We start from the raw sequence: 20175 nt of genomic DNA, 5'->3' as shown, positions 1-20175 counted from the left end.
TGATGATAACAAATTTGTCATGGTGTGTTTAAAAGTGCTAGGGTGTTAAAAAATGAATATGGCATGGTGCAAAAAATAATTTTGCCATTTTTTATTACCATGGCAAAACTTTTTACACATTTCTTACAAAATGTATTGACGGATATGTATGTAGTTTGCCATGTCCTAGAGAACACGAAAACCCGTAAAAAAATACCATGTGATTTGTCCATTAATTTTTACAAAATTACCGTATTGTGTAGATCAAAATTCATAAAAAATGCCATGTGACTACCAAAATAATTTAAAAAATCTCTAAAACATGGTAACATGCCAAACTTAGAAAAAGGTCTGATCTCCCACAAATAAAAGCAATGTCTTTGGGAGAAACCCTACATGGGATTGCCAATTTGCCATGGTCAATTGCAAAATAGAAAAAAAAACATTAAAAAGGATAAGGGGAACAGAGAAGTGGGGAGGCGTTCGCGACGGTTTTCCTTTCCCCCAAACGGATTTGAGCTCTGACATGGCTGCTTTCGCTGCTCCAAGATACGTGCGAGAAAACAACGGCCAGGAGACGTTCGTGCTGAGTTTCTAAAAATCTGACATCAGATTGTCGTCAATTCCGTAAGTTTAAAGATTCTACACCTAAAATCACGCAACACTTTCTGTGCAATTTTGTACTTTGATGTGCAAATTGACTTGGTTCCATTTTCTATTCATATTTTTGTGAGCCATCGGCATTTCCATAACAAACTAGGTTTCACAGTCGATATCAACCACAGGCTGGCCTTTGTTCCAATTACACAAGATACAATGCGAGGCTCAAGAGCTAAGAAAATAATGAGCCATACTATACACTGAGATACAATACAAGTATACCGCAGTGGCAGTCATCTACAGTAAGGTCTGCCTTTACACAACTCATACAGAACAGCGAGATACATCTCTGGTTAATTAACAGTGCAGCGGGCCACCAAACGAATTCTGTAGCTAACTAGTAAGTATATGGTTCTTGCAGTAAATTGCCTCGCTAGTCGTCGTGTCCAGTAATCACCACCACGTTCAGAAAGGGCTCACTCTCCCAGCAAGCCTCAGCATGAATTCAGGAACAAGACGGCGTGCAATGGGCACGGCAAGGTGCTGCGCGGACGCCCCTGGATCGTCATTTTGTATCACGGCGACAATCTCTTCCAGCATCTTATCCCTACCGCCCCGAAGAGGATCCTTTTGATGCAATATTTATGACAAGAGGAAAAAGATCGAGCATTAGAACCATAAGCATCAAAATTTAGAAAAACGCAAGGAATAGGTACCGGCAGCTCAGAGGTAAATAGTGTCCGGATAATATCACAATAATAAGACTCAAGCTACATGGAGATCACACAAAAGAGTTGCTCTCTAAAAATAGCAAGTCATTTATCTTCTAATCGTCGAAATACGTCTGCACTCTACACCAAGACAACCCAATCATTTTTTATTGAGCTACAGAGGTTTCCAGTTAGCAATTTATGAGCAAACCTAGCATGAAAAAACGACAAAGCTCTGACCGAGCACTTTTTTATCTTGAGAACAAGATTCACGGCCATGCTCAAAATCACAACATGGAAAATAATTTCACGAAGAAAACAATGTGCTTCCTATTTATACATGGATAAATTAAGCACTTCAAAATAATACCAAGAAGGTCAAAATGTTCAAATAAAGAAATCCTTTCAAACAGTGCTAGTGTCACAAATCGCAATAATTACCTGAAGAAATAAATCAGTGTGTGTCTTTCCTTCATATAAGAATATATCCGCTTTAGCACCACGCTGTTGTAAAGCGTCAAGGAATGCTTCACTGCATTTTTGGACTGAGTCAGTTCATACCAATATCCAGAATACAAGCTAAAAACTCATGAGAGGGCACAGTTATAAAATCTGATGTGGCTAACAATTTCAGTTTGACCCACCTTTCAGCAGAAGGCATTGAGCAGTCACTTGTCCCATGAAAAAGGATAATCCGAGGCAATAGAGAAACTGCGGATCTAACAGCTACGTCCTTAACCATCACTTCTGGAGAAAATTTCCTCAATGATTCCTCACCTTCCATAATGCTGAAACATAAGGTCGCAATGGTATAGTATCCTAACAATAGCGGTTAAGAAAAAAAAAATGCCTTTTTCACAAAAGGAAATGTTTTTTGGTGTCCAAACATGGATAAATGCTAGCGGTCAAAGATAAATACCTGAGAAAGACAGACCGGTACAGACCACGCCTATGGAAATGATCAACCAAGTTAAGAAGATTATAACTGCAGAAACAGAACAAAGAATGTCAAGGCCAGTACAGCTATTCTCAGGCACTCATGTGTGTGAATCAGTAATGATGCTCCTATCAAATGTTATGTTACACAATGAATTTTGGACAAAGGTGCTAAAGGGATAAGTAGCATTGGAGCAGGAGCGTGTAATTTGTAAGCTAGAATCGCTGAACGGGCAAATACCCCCTCGTAATTTAAAACAAGTATATTAATGTTCTGCCCAACAAGGAAGCAGAAGAGACTAAATTGCTGGCTGCAGCTAGAGATAAATTCTACTGGACAGACTGCCAATATTGACAATGCAAAAAAACTGATTGCTGGCGATAGTGCCCACAAATTGTCAAGAAAACAGGGATATCTGCAATTTCTGCCAGTCACATGCTTACCCGCCAGAAATACCAAAGTATGCTTTTAGTTGCGCAACACTCCAAGTGGAAGTATCTTCGCCACATTCTCTGATAGCCTGATTTACGAGAGTACAAGCAGCAATATGTGCACCAGCAGATTGTCCAACAAGATAAATCCTGTTAGCACGATGTAGATAGAAAATATCAGAACAAAATGACTATAAATGTGTCCTTTCAGGATATTTTTTCCTCTATTCAGCTTTAAGGATATAATGCACCAATAATCTTTTGGAAAAGAGATGCTTTAAGTCGCAGTCCTAGAAAAGGTGAATAACCAAATGAACAATGCCTTCTATACATTCTACATCAACTTCTACATTAGTGAATTCCTGAATCACACAGAAGGTTTCTCATATGTGCACATGTGCAGGGCATACATAAGAAGGAACTGTTTTAAATTGCAGTAGGCAAACTTAAAATTTTGATCAGTTATAAGCTATAAACCTTTCTGGATCACCTCCATAGCTAGCTATATTGTTGCAGACAAATGAGATTCCTTGGGATACATCTTCTACCATGTCACCAATAGTCCCCTGAGGGAAATTTCTGCAAACAAACCATTGATATGACCCATGAGTATGATATACTCCCTCCGTTCCGAATTACTTGTCTTGGATCTGTCTAGATACGGATGTATCTAGACTCATTTTAGTGCTAGATACCTCCGTATCTAGACAAATCTAAGACAAGTAATTCGGAACGGAGGGAGTATATAAGAAGCATGCTGGTTTGCGTATTTGGATTTATTCCTAGTACCTGTAATCAATGCATGCAACTAAGATGCCCCTTTCTGCCAAGCGTCTGCCTAAAAGGGCACCCCACCCTTTGTACCTGAGATATATGAATTGCTTCACACAAAGTCAAGACAAAATATAAAACTTGCTGGTGTTCTAGAAAGCTAAAGAGAAAGAAAAAATCTTGAGGACCAATTCAGTACATACTTGTACTCACCCTATGATCCATGCCCCACCAGTGACAAATGCCACAACTGGCTTCAACCCTCTGGTGCCAGCTGGTATATACAAATCCAATCTACAAAAACAAATGCAGTGTATAAGATATCAACAACTTAACTAATTTACCAAATAAACCGAGATAAACAACAAATTGGTTTATTGAGTAGCGCTATCAGATGGTAATAAACTTGTAGAAAAAGAAATAAACACCTGTTTCTTGGTTGTTCTCCATATACAACACTTCTATGAACTTGGCTTGAGAAGAAGTAATAATATAAAACTGAAATAAAGCAAAAACAGATAATTAAATCTACTATATGAGATAACTATATCATATCAAACATGGTTTGAAGGCAATGATCAACCAAGTATATCACTGTAGATTCTAATTACAAGACAATCATAGGAAACTCATTGCATGAAGAACAATTTGAGGGTTTCGAAACACCAACCTTGAATAAAACCAGGCATGAGCAATAGAGCATAACAACAGAGGGCTAGGAACTGACGAATCCATCTGTAGCCTATCCTGCATAAATCTGACAAGTTATTGCGATGAACCGAATAATCATCAATGACTGAGACTTTTCTCCATGTTTCCTTCCACCCCCTTCAGTTTTCTCGAACCGGGATCACCCGATGTTCCACAATGAATGGGAAGTTTGAAAAATTATGAGAAACCCCACTAGCTAAATCTGCCTCAGACTTAACCTGAAACCATTCTACTTATCTACTAAACCACTTCATTATGCTTATGTACTTAAATTCGGCGAGATGAGATGATCAGCTCTCCTGCCATTATCGTGCATTCCCGCTCAGTGCTAAACATGTTGAGACACACAAATTCTCCGAAATAAATGCCAAAACGGGCGGAGCCAGCCTATTCAGGGAGCCTGGGCAAGGTCTACTCAGTGGAACGCTGGCCACCATTGGCCCCGGCATCATTACTAATCCCATCACATGCATGACAAAAATACTTAGGAAGACCAGCCGCCCGGGGTCGCCGGGAGCTAGCTCCGCCCCACAACAACTATGAAATTGGACCAAAAGCACAAGCAGATCACCAAGTGGAAGTGGTGGCAACAGAGCGAAAGCGCAAAGTAGCGAGTGGAAATGGAACTGGTGGCGGGTACCCGAGGTAGCGGAGAAGGGTGAGAGTGAGCCGGGTGAGGAGGAAGGTCTCGGAGGCCGCGTGGCCGACGTCCCGGCGGAAGGAGAGACTGCGCGCCGCGAACCGCTCCCTCACCGCGCGCCGCCGCACGACGCCCTCGCCCGGGAGGAGCAGCGCGTCCTCCGCGGGTGATGCGGTGGTGGCGGAAGCCGCCGAGGAGGGCGGCGGCGTCTCCCTCGCCTTGGCTTGGGAGGAGGAGGCGCGGGCCGGGAGCTCCACCTCCATCGCGGCCGGGGGCGCGAGATTCCCGGGAACGTGGGGGGGGGGGGGGGGGTGGCTGCTCTGGCACGGAGAACACGATGCGGATTCTGTGCTCGGACCTGGCAAAGGCTTGGGGAGCACACGCACGTTTTGTTGGTCTGGCCGCAGCGCTGTCGCAGGCCGTGGTGGAGCTGCACGTGACGACGGCGGCGGCGCTTTTAGGGCGGAGGTAGGCCGGATCCGGCGGAGCTGCGTGGCCGGCGGCGGGAGATGCTCCTGTGACCGGTAGGCTGACTGGTGGGCTCTGCTCTTCGCAGCCTCCGTCCACATGTCAGATTGATACTACTTTTTCTTTAGCTGCAGATTGATACTCTGCTGCCGCGGAGTGCGGACCTGTTTTCAGAGCCACCCAAAACGGACGTATAGTATTTTTTTCCACGTATGTTTTCTTTTCTTTGAAAAACTTTCAACCTATTCATCTTCAATCATGGTAAGGTAGAACAACAGACACTAAAAATAATAAAAATTATATCCAGATCCGTAGACCACCTAGTAATGACTACAAACACTGAAGCGAGCTGAAGGCGCGCCGCTGTCATCGCCCCTCCCTCACCGGAGCCGGGCAAACCTTATTGTAGTAGACAGTCGGGAAGTTGTCGTGCTAAGGTCCCATAGAACCAACACATCAGAATAGCAACCGACGCGGATGAAGAGTGTAGATCAAAAGGATCCAACCTGAAGACACACGAACGAAGACGAACGACGAACAGATCCGAGCAAATCCACTAAAGAAAGATCCGCCGGAGACACACCTCCACACGCCCATCGATGATGCTACACGCCTCACCGGAACGGGGACTAGACGTGGAGACCTTTATTCCATCTTCAGTGAGTCACAGCCGTCTCGCCTTTCTGAGTAGGACACAAACCCTAACAAAACTCAAAAAAAGATATGAAAACAAAGCCCTCCCACCGGCAAGGGCCGAGATCCACTCTGCCTCCATGGCCCTAAGGCCACTGGAGACGGGACAGACCGGCGCCGGCGCTGGTGGGAGACAAAGAACCCTAGTTTTCGGGAGGCGGCGGCTGGCTACGTTGGAGGCGGCTCCATGTATGTTTTCAACGTGTGATGCGAGAATCGGTCTTTCGAATATGTAAACTTTCGTCTGCAATGCAAACAGATTCGAACATAATTCATATAGAGACGGGATTCATACAAACAAACATAAAATTGATACTAGCACAAATACCCGTGCACTGTAATGAAAGAGTAATTTGACATGTTCAGTTGATGTCCAGCAATGCAGCAATCACAATTAGTGGGCTTAAAATGCTGATTAATAGTGTAGTGGCTCACTTTTTATCTTTAAACACCAATTTGGCCGTTTATTTACATGCAGCAAGATTTTTTTTAGTTAGGGTTTATTGAAACGTCATCAAAATGGTAAAAATATTTTTTTGCATGATAATACATGTCTCCTTTTATATCATAATAAAGACATAGTAGAAAGCACGTAAACACAGACCTGACAAAGGTGAAGAAAAAAAATAGTAAAACGCTAGCCTTTGTATAAAGAAACGCCAGCTAAGAAATAAAATTACAATCAAGACCGAAGAATATGACCTGTATTCCTCGGCTAGTTTCCTAGCAAATCTTTTAATGCTTGTGTTAATTTCTTTCTCATTTACTTGATGGATTCTCTCTCTAACTCACTCCCAACTCAAAGTTCTTCTAAACCTTTTAATAGTTTATGTTTTTGTCACTCCATTAATCCATCATAAGCAAATTTATCACATATTACAATACCCTACAACACGAGTCTCATATCGTGCGCGCAAACGGTGGGCACCATATGACAATACCATAATAGCATATAACTAAAATAAACCATGGCATATCACAATTAATCTATAGGACAAAAAGAAACTACTCAAAAATAATAATGGCGAAACAAATCATTGGATAATAAATAGCATAAAAATCATGTTCAAGTAAGGATTACAACGGGTTACGAGAGAGTAGACCGCTGAATAGAGGAGGAGGAAGATGTTGATAAAGCCGCTGAAATTGATGAAGAAATAGCGGCGACGATGGTTCCCCCAGCGGCACTCTGGGACCACCGGAAGAGAGGTGGAGAGAGGCCCTCGTCCTTCTTCTCCTTCCTTGGCCTCTCCCCTAGATGGGGAGAAGTTCTCCCTCTGGTCCTTTGTCTCCATGGCTCCCTCCCTATGAGATTGGATCTAATATCTATATGTTTCTCTTTGTTTCGATACTTTGTTAGGCCCGTCACCGTTTCTTTTATAGCCGGGGATCCATAACTCCAATTGGACTGATTTTGTTACACGGTTTTTTTTATTTTAGGATATTTTCTTGCGGAAAAAGTAGAGCATGAACCGACTTAAGGAGCACCCAGACGGGTCCACCATGCGTCCGGAGGGGGTCTGTGTGGGCTGGTCGTCTGGAGCCTGTGGGACTCCCCTTTGGTCCATCTTCTAGCTGTGGAAGTTTTTTGGTTCATAAATTTTTTTTAAAAAAATTCAGTGCAATCTGACTCTGTGATTTTTTACCTATATTTCAGAAAACATTAGAAAATATGAACTGTCCTTTGACGCTGGATTAATAGGCTAGTCCAAATAAAATTAAAATAATTTATTGCCAAAAATATGTATAAATGTAGCATAAAACAAATAGAAATTACAAATGCGTGGGAGACGTATCACCCCACCTTTCAAGTGACACAATATCCATCGCTATCATAAAAAAACACCATCTCACCCCATCTCTGCAGAACCTGCAGCTTGCCCCTATCTCCTAGTTGTGGCACATGACACAATAGTAGAGAGAGGCTAGGTGTTTGTGTGGATGAAGGGATTCGGGTGTGGGGTAGCTTGAAGGGGTAGTAGTGGCAACAGGCCGCCGGCGGTAGCAGTGGAAGCTGAGAAGAAGAAAAGGCGATAAGGAGATGAGTCGATGGGGGTTTTATGTGGTGGCTTTGCTTTGGTCTCGAGAAGATAAGGTCGGTGAGATAACGATGAAGAGGCTGGAAAGCGATGGCCCATGGGACTACATGAAAAGCGAGTTGCTCGCACAAAATGAGCGGCCAAAATCTTAGCCGCCCGTCAGAAATCAATTACCTTTTAAATTTTATTATTTAAAACATGTAGATATTATAAGTATACGATCGTTAGGTAAGTACATATGAAAAAACGAACATTTTTATGGCATTTTAGTTGATGCAAGGATGATGATATTTTTCATAAGCATGTCAATTTTCACTAAGACAGATTTTGCCATAGTTGCTCATTAAATTTGCTATTCTCAAGAAACATAAATTGCTCCAAAAAAATTTCGTTTTGCTATGGTCACCTACCTGACGTTCGGTAGTTATCAGCGTTCTAAAATACATTACTTTCTCTGTTTCATAATTTTTATTGTGGTTTTAGTTGTTTTCATGGTAATCAGATGCCTAAGCATAGTCCCTGCTACGTAGAGTAGAAGGTTTGTGGCACCACTGATCCCATTTTCTATGTAGGCCCTTATACCTTGCCCCATATTACTATCGCGTACCACCATCGCAGTCCCACACACTCGGGAAAGAGAGGCGGGGCCAACGTCGACGGCGGCATAGCTCCGGCGAGCGGCGGCCGGCATTGTCCTTGCGATCCACGCGCTCACGGGGGAAATTTCACCACCCACGCCCTTCCGCTCCCCGGCAGCAGCGCGGCACCACAATTCACAAACCCCTACTCTACACCCCCAGAGCAGGCGGCGTCTTCCCCCTCCGCCTCCATGCCGTCCCCGTCCTCCTCCTCCTCCCCCCACCGGAAGCTTCTCCACTCCGTAATCCCCTCTCCCAACTCAAAATCCACCCCGATTCCGCCCTTCTACTCCCCTCCTCACAGCGTCTCCGTTTCAGTTGATTTGCTGGGCGGTGCAGCGGTGCCGGATGTCGGAGTCGCCGTGCCGGCTCGCGGTCTCCCTCAAGGGCCCCTCGGACCCCGCCGCGTCCTCGGCCCTGCGCGTGTCCGGTAACGTAGCTGTCCCCCGACACTGTTCCTACCTTCCTTTCTCCGGCTTACATTTGGTTCGGTCCCCAATTGTGTGAACTGATGCAGTTTCGGACACTGGAGTCGGGAGCAAGCTGGAGGAGTTCCTGGAGCTGGATGCCCTGGCGCGCGAGACCCCCGTGGAGAAATGGGGTATGTGATCACCTGCTCGTGCACAAGAATTTTGTTTCATGATGCTAATCTTGTCAACCTGCATGGAAAGTTCAGTTCTAATGTATTGGAAATGTCCCTAGTTAGTAACAATGTCAGTAAGTTCCCTCCTGGGTTCCATCTTCAGTTATAGCCGGTTAGAGCATGCGTGAGAGATATGGAGATGATCAGGTGCTCATGCCATCAACATTTGCTTGTTACACGCCACCATTTCCTATAAAAAATATCACCACCTTTGAAATGAATATGATAGATGGATCTAGAAATGAATATGGTATCCATACTACTTTCAACTTTCAAGTCGGTATTCAGATGTGCCAACTGGGATGTGACATGTGATTTCTTTCAGATATTCATTTGGTTTTGTCTTGGCAATATTTCTTGTTCTTAGGTTCAGCTTTCTCTGTCTGACACAGCTTCTCTTTATCTGCAGATGGTACCCTCGTAATCACAACTACTGGTACGCTATCTGTTTCCTCGATGCATTACACTTCTTCACTGTTCCTTTTCACTTATACACCATTTCGTGCTGTATGTTAGAATCTCAGTTCTTTTGTGTACATTGGTGGTCAGTTATTTTGTAAATACTGGCCGCACACGTTCTAAAACGGCATCCAGAAGGGAATGGAAGGGGCACAAATATGTTTTGCAGAGAAGGTTTTATTTGGTTAGTGATATTGTGATATCAGGAAAGCCGCTGATGGGTTCTTGTCTTTCTCCATTTTGTAGGAATCAATGATAAAGCTATTTATCATTATCGATTTAATCTTCATGAAAGCGTATCTTCAAGTACAAGATTCAGCAAGATGGCTACCACATACAAGAATAATGCAAAATTCAGGCAGGCCATCTCTTGTCAGTTTGATATCATCCATCATATACCAGGGTCAGTTGAATCATATATGCCTTTTCTCAAAGCAGTGGAACTGAAGTATGCCTTTGCCTTTCAAATGACGCTGATATTGATGACTTCGTATTATGGCTGGTTGGTTTTGCACGCAAGGTATGCCTTGCTTAATGTTTATGTTTATCTTTTTTTTACCACATTTATGGTCAACGTTAGGAAGGGGAGCCTTGGCGCAGTGGTAAAGCTGCTGCCTTTTGACCATGAGGTCACGGGTTCAAGTCCTGGAAACAGCCTCTTACAGAAATGTAGGGAAAGGCTGCGTACTATAGACCCAAAGTGGTCGGACCCTTCCCCGGACCCTGCGCAAACGGAAGCTACATGCACCGGGCTGCCCTTTTTTTTATGGTCAACGTTAGCCAATAGTTTAGCCTTGTGATATGTAATCCCTGTCAATATAAGAACCCCGATCATGAATTTCTAATAAATACTTGCTGAAGAAAGTAACTCAAACATGGCATAATTGTTAATGTGTGTGGTATTTCATTGATGGTGGCTCATATATTATCCGACTTACCCATTTTCACATTCACCTATGCAGATAGACGTGCTAAGAGCAGCTGTAAGTATTCTGTACTGCTATATTTTCACAACATATATTTATACATTTCATATGATTTCCTTGCCACTGTTAGTATCCATCTTCTCATCAATCACATCCCAAATTTTTTCCTTCCGCATCCCCTTTAATCTTAAGCCATTGCATCCACAACTCAAAGTGCCCAGTGCCTACATATTGCAATGACTATACGGATATGTATATAGTAGCACTAATAATGCTGTTTATTACCCCACAAAAAAAATGCTGTTTATTATGGGCATGTTAAATTTTAGTCTTTCTTGTTCGAAGGACTATCTTACTCAAATTGCATTCTAGCTTATGAGTCATGGGTGGTCTTTTATTTGTTGAAAATGTCATGTTCTATACGGTACAATGAGAAACACCAAAAGTACATAACCCTAGCATTAGGAGGTTCCCGTAGATGTAGAAAGTTCTCAACGAGCTTCAGGTGAAAAAGTATGGATACATTTGCCAAAATTCACATACGTTTGATCTTGGTAATGACAAGACATAATCAATGAAAATCGGATTGACCACAAACAGATTTGCATTGTGTATACTTATGTCCATGCTTTTTGCATATGCGGAACCTGCTAGCATATGAAGATCTACTGATTTCTGCACTGAAACCGATATCCCTGCTGATTAAATAGAGATATACTTATACCAGCAATAATTCCATTTTTTTCCAAGTATGTGTCTTGTTTAACTGAAGAATAAGTTTATAATAGATAAGCATATGTGATGTCTTTAGCCTGACCTCTTGAGTGGTTGTGGCATACTTTTAGTTTTTGTTGAACATCCAGTTGGCATGAAATTGTAGCATCTCTCTGTTCTTGCCTCTTCCTTCTTAGCCTGACCTCTTGAGTGCTTGTTTGGTTATCTTATGTGTACTTACTCAGAACTTAGCAATTGAGCTCTCCATTGAGCAAACAATAAGTGCTGGATCAAGAAATGTTTTTCTGCCAAATGAATCTGATGATACCCATCTTTCTATTGCCACATCAAGTATTGAGCGGCTAGTTTCTGGTCTTGAAGATTATGCACTCTCACATGGGAACACATGTGACAAGTGTGATGCATGTTGTATGAATAGGTAAAACTTTCACTGTTCAATGTGATATGGCTGGTAGACATATTTTCATGGAGGATGCCAACATTGTTTTGCTCAAATTGCGCATACATGATTCATGATTGGCGTTCTCAAATCACCCTACTATTACCTAAACGCGTCTAGAGTAGAATTGCGCTATTTTTGTTCTTATCCTCCTAAAAAGAGCATACCTCTGTTATATTCTGTTTGTAATTATTTTAGGACTCCTTCCTCCTTTTTTCAGTTTCATAGTTAATATGTATATATGTGATATCTTGGCTTTCAAAAAAAGGGCAACCTGGTGCATGTAGCTCCCGCTTGCGCAGGGTCCAGGGAAGGGTCCGACCACTTTGGGTCTATAGTACGCAGCCTTTCCCAACATTTCTATAAGAGGCTGTTTCCAGGACTTGAACCCATGACCTCATGGTCACAAGGCAACAGCTTTACCACTGCGCCAAGGCTCCCCTTCGATATCTTGGCTTTCAGTAGTACTTATTTATCACTAGAGCGCATCTTTATTTTTTCCCTTGCACTTATATCTAGAAGGAATGATATGCTTGGAGATCTTTCATTTGCCTTCTATTTGCATTTCATATTTGATCCGCCTTGTTAAGCAGATCACTCAGTTCCGTCATTGTGAATTCATGCTCATGTACATTTTTTTTCAGTATCAGATAGAAATAGGAAAAACAATTGAGAATTAGTACTGAAAATTGCCTTACAGTGACTGATTCGTAGATGTATGTGTCAAACATATTTATAGTTGAAAGCATACATATTTGTACACTGGAAGTCTTCAAAACGTTGCGTTTGAGCTATATCTACTGATCTAGACCTTGTTGTTTTCAGTTGTGTATGAGAAAAAACCATTTATGTTGGCCCACAACATCCGGCACTGGACTGGATTGTTACATTCGTTGCCCACACCCAAGCATGGTCACTTTCAGGCTTCTGTTATGGATGTGCTTGGCTCCTAATTCCTAACCTTGCTGTTACCTAGTCTGTAGTCATTATATTCAACCCTTGGCATATTAATGGATAGCACATGCATATTATTTAATTCTGGTATGATGAATTCTTCATATTGCTGTTCTGACATATTAGACATAATCTCTAAGTTTATTCTTCTGCTTTCTGATTCTCATGTCAGAGATCGTCTGAAGGCCGGAACTGGATCTGCCAAGAATTCAGACAGAAGAAGAGATAAAGGGCTACTTGTTGAAATAGCCATAATGGTTGCGCATACTGCATCTGATCTGAGTTGCTGGATGGTTAATTGTTCATCTACTCAGGTTTACATCAAACCATTGAGTTACAGAATCTCACTTTGCAATTACATACTTGCATTTTACTACTCATGACATCTCATGTTTATGGTGATATCGTGATTCAACTGAGCTCATTGCTTCTGATGGACGGTGAATGGCCTATTGCAGGTTTTGCATTTTCAGGACTTCATACCCTGCCCCATTTCACAGTCATCCTTCAATGTGCTCATGAGTATGGACTGGCAAAGCTTCGGTTTCAAGTTAAAAGGAGGTTTCATGGATGACGAAGGAAATGCTGTGCTTGAGTGGGATAACCTGACATTTGCTCGTGTTGATATTGCCATTCACACTTACCATGGAATATATCCAGCCATCGTTTTGTGCATACTTTCATTTTCTATTGATTGTTTGGGCGTGGATATTCACCATGGGTTCTTCCCAAGTGTTTTTCTCTAGCTATCCTTGACTTGCTTTAGCTACAGTACAAGAATGGCAGAGATCTGAACCAGATAAATATGTTGTGAGGAAGGCACTTAAGCTTGCATTGCATAACCTGAAAGCAGATCATGCTGGAGAGTTTATCAGTTGTCATGGAAAGAAGGTATGTGTTACATGTTTTCTGCTAACTAACATAATTGTGAAGACTTTCATTTCTCATGTACCTTCAGCCTGTTATAATTTTTCAACTGAAGAAATATTATTGTTAGTTGGACGAGAGCATTGTCTAAGGTGCAAATTGACTAAAGATGTTATACTGTCATCAGATATCTAAGGTGCAAATTGTCTTAAACCTGTGCAAATAACAATGCAAACCAACCTCGTAGTCTTTCAGAGGAGCAAACTGATCTTATGGTTACAGTTTTTAACAGAAACAAAAAAAACCTTAGTAAGCATTATATATTTCATATACTACATGGTCTGGAAAATATGCAGCACCATAAGCTCTGCTTCTCCAACATGTTTCATTGCAATTGTTCAGCTCCACTGCTACAGTACCACATAACTTCAGCGCTGCAATTTTCCACGCAAAAGAATAGTATTAAGCGGGCCTTGTAGGTAGAACAGTATTGTTCCTAACGTTATTGTGAATTGACTTCCCTTTACATGAAAATAAGCGTAAGCACCAGTCTGGTTCATCTTGATAATGAGCTCTGAAAAATAGAACCACGTTCCACAACTGCCAAGCAGGTCCTCGGCTACTCTTGCAGTAGGTATCACCAGGACATGGTTTACAGTGGCAGCTAACTACACTTCCCTTCATACTGATGTATTTCATTCATCCCCGAAAGAAATTGCTAATGCCATTCCGGTTCATCTTGGTAATACTGTTCACTAACCACTACTGTATCATATTTACAGGCTACCTACAACTTCCTAGTACTGTTCACTAACCACTACCATTTGCTGCACTTCGCTACCTGAACTGACAACAAGCATTGTGGTAACACGCTGTTCATGCCATTCCAGATCCTCGAATACGTCCCCGACCTCGCGCAGTCGATCGCCGGCCTGATCTCGTCGTCCAACGACCGAGAGTTCCGAGACGAATGCGCCGCACTCCTCGGGCTGGGCTCCGGTCAAGACGTCTCGGAAGGGGCGGTCAGGTCCTGCATCAGCGACAAGATGGCCCGCATCATAGAGATGGGCGACGGCAAGGAGAAAGCCGACGACAGCGCGCCGCCGCCCTACCTGTTCGAGTGCGAGAAGCTGGATGAAGACAGCCCGCTGCTGGACGAAGAGGATGGAGACGAGGACATGATTTTTGATTTCTAGCATCGTAGTCAACTAGGAGTATGATATGACAGCCCTGCTAGATAAGTTTATATACGCTGATGACAAGTGTCGCTGCTTCCTTCTCCCGTATGCAAAATGTATAAACATCACGTATATGTCGTACTAGATGTTACCATGTTTTGCATGAATTTGGTTAAATTCAAACAGATTTGACCTGGATCCAAGCCAAAATTTGGCACAAATCTCCCATTGTTTTAGATGGAAAAAACACGGAATCTTCCCGGAAATTCCACGGAGATTATTCCCCCGTGGGAAGGCAGCGGTGGGCGGATGCGTGTGGGTGTGCCCGAGCCGAACCCGCGTTTCGCTTTACAGCATGTGAAGAAGGCTCCGCTCGCGCACCGCTTGACCGGTCCTCCTCCCACACCCACGCACGCACGGAACCTAGCCATCAGCCCAGCCCACCCCACCGACCGGGTCGCTCCCCCCTCCCCCCACCCAGAAATCCCCAACCCAGGCGGCGAGCGACGACCATGGAGCCCGTCGGCGGCGGCGGGGGCGCGTCCTCGGCGGCGGAGCGGTACCGCGCGGAGGCGGCGCGGGCGTTCCAGCACTACCTGGACCGGGCGGCGCCGCACACGGCGGGGCGGTGGGCGGGCACGCTGCTGGCCGCCGCCGTCTACGCGCTGCGGGTCTACTACGTGCAGGGCTTCTACGTCGTCTCCTACGGCCTCGGCATCTACCTCCTCAACCTCCTCATCGGCTTCCTCTCCCCCATGGTCGACCCGGAGCTCGAGGCGCTCGACCAGGCCGGCCCCGCGCTCCCCACCCGCGGCAACGACGAGTTCAAGCCATTCATCCGCCGCCTCCCCGAGTTCAAGTTCTGGTATATCCGTCTCTTCTGCTGCCCCCTTCTCGTCTCCGGCCCCCTTTGATTTTATTGCGTGAAATTGGTGCTGAATTCGAGATCAGATGCAATATCCTTCTCGAGACCCAGATTTGATCGAGCAGCACGCTTTTTTTTTCCGGCAGTTTCGCAAGATTCGCCTGCCAGCAAGTGGGCTCACCAACAACCCATTTGTAAATGGGTGGATAGCTGGAACATGTATACAGCCTTGCTAATTCATGTGCCCTGCCAGCTCCTACGTTCTCTTAGAAATGCGATGCACTCATTTTGTTGACCTGCTTGAGGGGTTTCTTTTCATAGTCGGAGCCACTTGCTGACAAAATTTTGTAGTGCAATGGCTTAGGACTGCATAGTCTCTAGGTGAACTCTTGCATTTATGTGCAATTGAACCTTTGTAGTGCAGCGACTCAAGGTTGCATATTCTGGAAAGGATATGTTGCATTTTCTAGGCCATCTCTTGCACTTTTGTTCAAGTTCCATCTTGCTAACTGCTGTTACTTCCCTATGAAGAGCTGTTAACCTTCCATTTTGTAAAAAAAAACAAAAAAAAAACTCCTTGTCAAGTCATTGTGTTGTTCTTTCGGTGGTAGCCTTAGTGTTGTATGCATGGTTCAGAAGTTCAGATGGGATTCTACAATCAATCTCTTTCCAATTTGCAAATAGCATATGTTAACTCCGTCTGCCGCATTGCTTTTCAAGCCACTGTGATGTTCTTTCAGTGGCATTTAGTCGGCTGTTGTATGGGTCAGAAGCTCGGATGGGATTGTACAGACAATCTCTTTCCAGTTACTTTGCAAACGTAGTACAGATTAAGTTTAAGAACTGCTTCTGTAGCATCATTGCTTTTCCCCAGCAAGCTCAGTGAAAAGATGCATTGGCTGCTATTGGTGCACATGAGGAGTAACATTTTTCTATGAAATAACTATTCTGTAGTGAATTGTACTGCTAGAGTAACATTTTTCTATGAAATAACTATTGTGTAGTGAATTTTACTACTGTAGATCAGATGGCATGGAATAAGCACTAGTCTAAAAAAGATTTTTGTTTTCTGGTGCCTATGGGTTCTTGGCCTTTGTTTATCTGTTATGTTGTGTGCTGTGCAAATGTACAAAAACCACACTAACCTACTGCTGCTATTTTCAGGTATGCCATCACAAAAGCCTTCTGTGTTGCTTTTGTGATGACATTCTTCTCGGTATTCGATGTTCCTGTCTTCTGGCCAATCCTACTCTGCTACTGGATTGTGCTCTTTGTCCTGACAATGAAGCGGCAGATTTTACATATGGTCAAATACAAGTATGTCCCATTCAGCATGGGGAAGCAGGTACGAGTCTGCTGCTGGTTGGAAGAGAATTAGTTTTTCAGCGGTTTTAAACTTAAGTAGATTGTGCTTTCTGCAAGATCTCTGAAACATTGGTGCAAAATTGTTTCATGCCCATTCAGTCATTACAGGTTTAATGCTCATTGATCATTGATGCACAGTTACCACTTATCAGTCTCACTTGTACGCCTTGGGGCAATCAGAATAGAACCCTGTGAATGCTTCCTGATTGAACTTTCCATTTACTTTGATCTAGAGTAAAATATATCTGTTTAGGAGCTCAGGAGCTAGCATGTTGTTCTTGCCTGGTCATATGATGCATTATATCGGTCTACGTCCACCATGGATTAGCAAGCTTTTTAACATCATAGCAGCATATTCTCCCTAGGATCTGCACTTCAAAAGTTAGCGAATTTACCATATTTCGGCTTACTAATCTTTCGCTTGCGATTTGCAATGCAGAAGTACGGAGGAAAGAAAGGCCCATCAACCAGTGGATCCAAAGATTGAGGCATGATGTGTCAAATCCCTGTGTCGCTCTTCTGCGAGGCGACGGATAATCAGATGATCGTGCTGGCATGGTGGTTTTATTAGTACAACCTACTGACAGTGAATGTACAAACTAGTAACTCTTTCATTGGTTGGTGATACCTTGTTCTGCGTAGTAGATCAGTAGTAGCTTCTTTACGCTGATCATTTGTCACGTCTTCTGTTGTAGTACTGTGAGAGTGTGCAATGCAAATCAAAACCATCGGGACTCGTGCAACTCTTGTTGCTACCACCTACACCTAGTACTCCATTTCCTGGAGGATCTCTGCAATTTGCTTCTGCAACACTTGATTTCGGCGACTTTTCTTATATGTTCATATTTTTGCTGTTCAAATATATGCAAAGTTCAGATTTGGTCCATCAGCTCCAATACCGGGTGACTTCTCTTTTTTCTTGAGGCCCAATACCTGACAACACCATCGATCGTTGGAAAACTGGGCAATGTTGGTCGCGCTCCTGGTGCGAAGTGATTTTATTGATGAAATTTGGCACGGCTACTTTGATTCAAAGGCATTTAGCAGAATTTGTGGAGGATTTGGATCCTTGGAGTTTTCCCTATGTTTGTCGTTATTTGATTCGCTGGATTGAAATCCAAGGGGCTTTTACTTGGGATTCTTTTGCACTCGTATCTTGGAGAAAAATTTGCATCCACTCAAACCACTTGGTGGAATTTCCTTTGCTTTTTCCTGTGCTGTCAAACGTTCATCTGAATTCATGTAGTTTTATTATTTCATAGGATTCAAGAGGACAAGACACTCTAATCCTACTTTATTTTTCCTATTCATGTGTTTTTGAGAATTCTTCCGAGCCCTACTCTCTTTTGCTTCCTCACGTGTCAGTTGACAATCCAAGCTGATTTGTCCTACTAGATCGTGTGCAATGCATATATCAAAACCGATGTGCCTTGTGCAACAATTTTTACCACTTCTCCATTTCAGAGGTTGGCTGGTGCAACAATCGTTGGTACTCCTTCATCATTTTCATGGCGTTTCTCTGCTACTATTCACATTTGTTACGCTTGACTAATGATGACATCTCGCTGGGAAAACGCAGTATGTGTTGTAGTATATCTGAAAATCGTAGATTAACCACTCTATATAGCTTATTGGCTCACGTAACAAACAAGAACATAAGATCGTGAATAAAAGGAAAACAATGGAGCTACCGATTGGTTAGTAAACCAGAAGAAAATCCAGTTCCTTGTTTCTCGGAGCGCTTTTTTCTTATGACACAGGCGGAGAAGTAACCCTAGCTGACATGTCTATCCGTCTCCTCGCCGAGCAAAGCCCGTGCGACACCGACGGGGGCGGGGAGGCCTAGATCGAGGACCTTCTCTGAGACGTTGGAGGGTTGTTGTAAAACGTCAACGAGATGTGTGCTCGAGTGTCAGCCTTTGTCAGGCGGTGCACGACATCGGCGTTGGTGAAGCCGACGTCGGTCGGAGGAATCTAGCGTGGAGGCCTTCATCAGTGACCCAATCTGGTCGAATCATCATAGAAGAGGGCTTCGGTGCATAGTTCTGAACGGCGGCGAGTTCAACATCAGATCCAGACCTATCGTACAACGGCATGGGTGTTTTGTTTCAGATCTTCTTTAGAGAATCTTTGTATGTGGTTTAGGGCAGTGAAGCGACAACATTGCCCTAGGGTAGGAATGATATTCTCTATGTGGGTGGAAGGCATGTTTTTTCGTTGGAGGAGGGCCCTATTCCCCGTTTCATTGGTGTGCTTTTTCGCTGGTGGAGCGTGTGTGGAGCTATATATTTGGCAGGTCTTTTGAGTTCCAGACGGTTTAGGTATCCGGTGGATCTATCTGGATTTGGCCAGCTTCCGTGGTACTCAGAGATTGTACAACCCCTTATCGACATCCTTTTCTCCGAGGTGTCGATTTGCTTTGCAAATTGCAACCGTTAGCGTTTCCTAGTCTGCATCAACGACTTCCCGACCGCTGCTTCTACATGCTCATGGATTTCAAAAAGTTAGGATCGTCGATGCGGAGGCCCAGAGGCAACATCAAGCTATGCTCACGACACGCCGCCGATGGATGCGAGACGAATAAGACATTGTCTCCCCCAAGATTTTGTAAGGGTGTCTTTTTATAAGGACCGGTGATACTTAATATATGATTTTATGTCTTTCTCAAACTAACAATAATAATATAGAACCATATATGTATTATAAAATACTTTCTCCATTCCAAAATAAACGTCATGATTTTAGTTCAAGAAACTAAAACCACTACACTTACTTTAGAACGAAAGGAGTAGTGATCACAACAAACGCATGATACACCTACTTACTAGACGACCAACATGATAGAGTTGTAACAAACCCTAGTTGTTAATTAATCACAAGATCTAAATGTAATTACTTCCATGAATCACATAATTCTTGTTCACCCCCATGCGTTTCAAAGTACTCCCTCTATCTCATAATATAAGAGCATTTTTGACACTACACTAGTGTAAAAAACGCTCTTACATCATGAGACGGAGGGAGTAAGTGTCATGGTCTTAGTTCAAAACCATGACACTTATTTTTGAACGGTGGGAGTAGTCATTACAAGATAGAAAATGAGTCAAATACTTGTGTGCTTCTTTGT

At 43.3% G+C, this 20175-nt stretch overlaps 3 protein-coding genes across 4 annotated transcripts; 2 read left to right on the top strand and 1 right to left on the bottom strand.

The window, feature by feature from the left end:
• Positions 1–728: 728 nt before the first annotated feature.
• On the bottom strand, positions 729–5383 carry LOC123148546 (probable isoprenylcysteine alpha-carbonyl methylesterase ICMEL1). 2 transcript variants are annotated; one of them, XM_044567984.1, is made up of 11 exons: positions 4780–5371; positions 4099–4175; positions 3857–3926; positions 3642–3722; positions 3447–3521; positions 3135–3236; positions 2670–2807; positions 2209–2274; positions 1934–2077; positions 1731–1821; positions 729–1206 (listed from the first exon to the last, which is right to left on the bottom strand). In XM_044567984.1, the coding sequence occupies exons 1-11, from the start codon at positions 5346–5348 to the stop codon at positions 1045–1047; spliced, it is 1575 nt and encodes a 524-aa protein (XP_044423919.1). In that variant the 5' UTR covers positions 5349–5371; the 3' UTR covers positions 729–1044. The 2 variants fall into 2 exon arrangements, 1 of the variants encoding a protein (XP_044423919.1); XR_006473994.1 differs by lacking the exon at positions 729–1206 and having other exon boundaries at positions 1730–1821; positions 1934–2066; positions 4780–5383.
• Positions 5384–8578: 3195 nt separating this feature from the next.
• Positions 8579–15021, top strand: LOC123148545 (type 2 DNA topoisomerase 6 subunit B-like). Its single transcript, XM_044567983.1, has 12 exons — positions 8579–8859; positions 8936–9047; positions 9135–9218; positions 9670–9696; positions 9966–10077; positions 10158–10239; positions 10682–10702; positions 11605–11798; positions 12946–13087; positions 13232–13425; positions 13544–13664; positions 14531–15021. The coding sequence occupies exons 1-12, from the start codon at positions 8809–8811 to the stop codon at positions 14834–14836; spliced, it is 1446 nt and encodes a 481-aa protein (XP_044423918.1). The 5' UTR covers positions 8579–8808; the 3' UTR covers positions 14837–15021.
• Positions 15022–15218: 197 nt separating this feature from the next.
• On the top strand, positions 15219–17806 carry LOC123148544 (protein RER1A). The gene is made up of 3 exons (XM_044567982.1): positions 15219–15683; positions 16848–17028; positions 17488–17806. Exons 1-3 carry the CDS (start codon positions 15331–15333, stop codon positions 17533–17535), a joined length of 582 nt encoding a protein of 193 aa, XP_044423917.1. The 5' UTR covers positions 15219–15330; the 3' UTR covers positions 17536–17806.
• The last annotated feature ends 2369 nt before the right edge of the window (positions 17807–20175 follow it).

The sequence above is a fragment of the Triticum aestivum genome, chromosome 7A (genome assembly GCF_018294505.1).
Source record: "Triticum aestivum cultivar Chinese Spring chromosome 7A, IWGSC CS RefSeq v2.1, whole genome shotgun sequence".
NCBI classification, from domain to species: domain Eukaryota; kingdom Viridiplantae; phylum Streptophyta; class Magnoliopsida; order Poales; family Poaceae; genus Triticum; species Triticum aestivum.
The sequence above is the reverse complement of the archived record's forward strand: the minus strand, read 5'-3'. Positions and strand labels throughout refer to the sequence as shown.